The following is a 2,971-nucleotide window of genomic DNA, read 5'->3' as shown; positions in this document are numbered from 1 at the left end:
TGTATATCTACTTAATAGCTAAATGTTATTTAGATTAATTTAACCTTTAAAAAAAACATGAAAAATAATACATCTATAGTTCCAAGTTACAGAGAAAGCCTTCAGTTTAATTATTGTATTCTCATCAGCTTGCCTTTTTTAGTATTAGAAAAGAGCACATCTGCCAATTGGTGCAATTAGATTTAAACATTTCACATCTTCACTCAGGGAAGCACTCAATATCTTCGCCCCCAATAGGCCTTTATTGCCATCAGGAAACTAGCAGGGCACTTAGCATAAAAAACAAGCTCACATTTTTATTTCTATATTACAAAATCTATATTTTAATAATTACATTTAAAAATACAGAGCACTCACGCCAGGTACTCTAGCAAAAAAAAAAAAAAAAAAAAAGTATGACTACTTCATGCATACACACACAATGCAGTAAGCATAAATGTATTTACACGACGGGTAGGTAGCTGTCTTAAGCATACACACGTAATGAATACTGTAACTTCACCCGAACACGTCAAACTTACAAAGTTTAAGAAAGTGATTGTTTCTCTGAGGACTAACACTGCAGTATAGCCTAATCCTATTTTTTCTTAAGATTGTTTTCCCTTAAAGTCGTCCCCCAAAAGGGAGAGGGGGCATTATTTTCACAGGAATCAAAACCACTCACAAGTTCCATCAATGTAGTCTACAAAATACTAATAAGGAGGAAGAGAAAGGCAATAAAATCGTGTCCATAAAACCAGTGACGCGAATAAAAGTGACCTGAAAGTTTGCTATTTTAATCTAAGAACGCATCCTTGGCCACCTCCTGGGGAAAGGGCTACGGTTCTGGAGCTCGATCTCTGGGCATCTCCCCCTGGCAGGGGGCGCGCCCTAACTGGCCATCTGGAAGGGCTCCGGCTGGAAGCCGAAGAGCCTCTGGCCGTAGGACTCGCCCTCACCCGGCAGCTTCGCGCTCGCAAACGGAAGGTAGTGGTCGCGGCCAAAGTGCTCACAGTGGAGACTGACCCAGTCCCGCTCCGAGCCGAATCGCTCGGCCTCGGCCAGGATACGGGTCAGCGCCATGATGTAGCTCAGTGCCATCTGCAGGGTCTCGTACTTAGACAGCTTTTTATCCTGGCCCCACTGGGGCACCACCCTACGCAGGCGGTCGAACGCGGTGTTGAGCCCCTGCATTCGCCGGCGCTCGCGCGCGTTGGCCGCCAGGCGCCTGCGCGCCGCGCTCTCCAGCCGCCCAGCCCCGGCGCACGCACCCGCGCACTCGGCGCCGCCTGCGCACGCGGGCGCGGCGCGCGTTCCCGCCGCGGGGTTGCTGGGCTTGCAGGACTTCATCCCAGGCCGGAAGGAGGGCGGCTCTGAGCTCGCTCGCCCGCTCAGGACCTGCGCGCGAGCCGGTCTGTGGAGCCGCTCCGCAACGTGGCTCTTCTGAGCGAGTAAGTCATACACGAAGCGACTCGCGTGGAATCAGAGTTTACAGTGGGGAGTACGGGACCCCGCCTTCCGTCCTACTGGATAACCAGACTGCTGTCTCTTCACTTGCTCAAATTTGGGGAAAACTGAGGTGCTGAAGAGAAAGTCATTTTCCCAACGTGAGGTTAGAAAAGAGAAGGGAACCTTCTTGCTGCAGAGTGTGGTGTGGCTGGTTTGGGGAAGATCTTTCAAGTCCTCTGGGAAAGCCCGAGACTTCTTTTTCAGGAAGACGAAATCTTTTGCAGATGCTCAGGGAGAGAAGGAGCGCTTTTTCCGCAGTAGCTGTCGGAGAGTGCTGGATGAAGCTTTGAAGGAGGAGAATTTATAGCAGAGGGCTGAGGGAGGGAACAGGTGGTGGCAGGTGGGCGGGCGTCCCTCAGCTTCCATCTCAGCACCTTCCTACCCTGGGAACTGCAGGGGGGGAAGGGGGACGACGCACAGCAAAATCCTGACATTACAGCCTTCGTCTGTTGAAGTTTCTCCAAAGCTATGTCGAACAGTAACACACCATCTGGAGTGGCCTGGCTGTCCCCAAAAGAATAACAGGGTGGGGGTGGGGAAAGAGCTTGGTCCATCTTTTCCCATATCAAGTAGCCGCTTATGTATCAAAAACGTAACCGAGGTTTTACATTTATTAGACATTGTTTGTGCGAACATGTTGGTCTTGGAATTAAGAGATACGTTAGAAGTTTAAGGAGAGTTAGCTTTGTCAAGATGTATGACATTTTTGGTTAATGCCGATCTGATATACTGACATTTTTATCTTAGCTATTAAGGAAGTTGGGACAAATTAGTAGGTCCTAATATTACAGACCTGAAATTCTACTGTCCAAATAATTTGGCTGTTTTCTGCAGAATAATTTATTGTAACATATTAAAAGATATTAATGGTATATCAAAAATATTCTAGCTACATAGTTGGATTGCATGAGTTTGGATACTTTGGATACTCAAAATTTATACTCTGTTTCCCCTGAAAAAGGTTCATAAATGTTTTGGGAACATATATCGAGATGATAATTATTTAATTTGACATTTAAATCTAATAAAACTAATCATAATGTGCATATATGTGCAAAATGGAAATAGCTAAGTAATTTGTGAGATTTTTAAAAATAATTCCTAATGGAAGTTTTTTCCCCCCATCTCATAAAGCCATAAATATTTCATACTACGTGGATGTTTCAGTTGTATCAGCTGTCCTCAGGAACAATAACGAAGTACCATTTCCACTATTGATAATGATATGATTTATACAGAGAACCCGTTAATTTGATTCTCTCATCAAAGCTTTTTTCTAGCTCTTAAGGAAAAGTAAAGTGGCAAAGAAACCAGCTCCAAATAGATTCAAGCCAGGATCATTTCTGGATTCTTCAGGAATACCAAGTACATTCTTTCTTCTTTTGAAATATGAATGATGTCAGCATTATTCTCAGATATTTTTGTTTAATTCAGTTTTCAACAAACTCTAACAAAGCAGGAGTCTTTTACCTATAACTTTCTT

General features: G+C 44.5%; 1 protein-coding gene across 1 annotated transcript; it reads right to left on the bottom strand.

Moving 5' to 3' along the window:
* ATOH7 (atonal bHLH transcription factor 7) lies at nucleotides 1-2,444 on the bottom strand. The gene has a single exon (XM_059170111.1). It carries the CDS (start codon nucleotides 1,327-1,329, stop codon nucleotides 871-873), a length of 459 nt encoding a protein of 152 aa, XP_059026094.1. The 5' UTR covers nucleotides 1,330-2,444; the 3' UTR covers nucleotides 1-870.
* Between the last annotated feature and the right edge of the window lie 527 nt (nucleotides 2,445-2,971).

This window comes from Mustela lutreola, chromosome 4 (assembly GCF_030435805.1).
Source record: "Mustela lutreola isolate mMusLut2 chromosome 4, mMusLut2.pri, whole genome shotgun sequence".
NCBI lineage: Eukaryota > Metazoa > Chordata > Mammalia > Carnivora > Mustelidae > Mustela > Mustela lutreola.
Note: the sequence above shows the minus strand (reverse complement) of the source record. Positions and strands in the feature narration are given on the sequence as shown.

What these genes read in the sequence shown, in the direction of transcription:
- ATOH7 (XM_059170111.1), bottom strand. Translation starts at nt 1,329, where the DNA reads ATGAAGTCCTGCAAGCCCAGCAACCCCGCGGCGGGAACGCGCGCCGCG.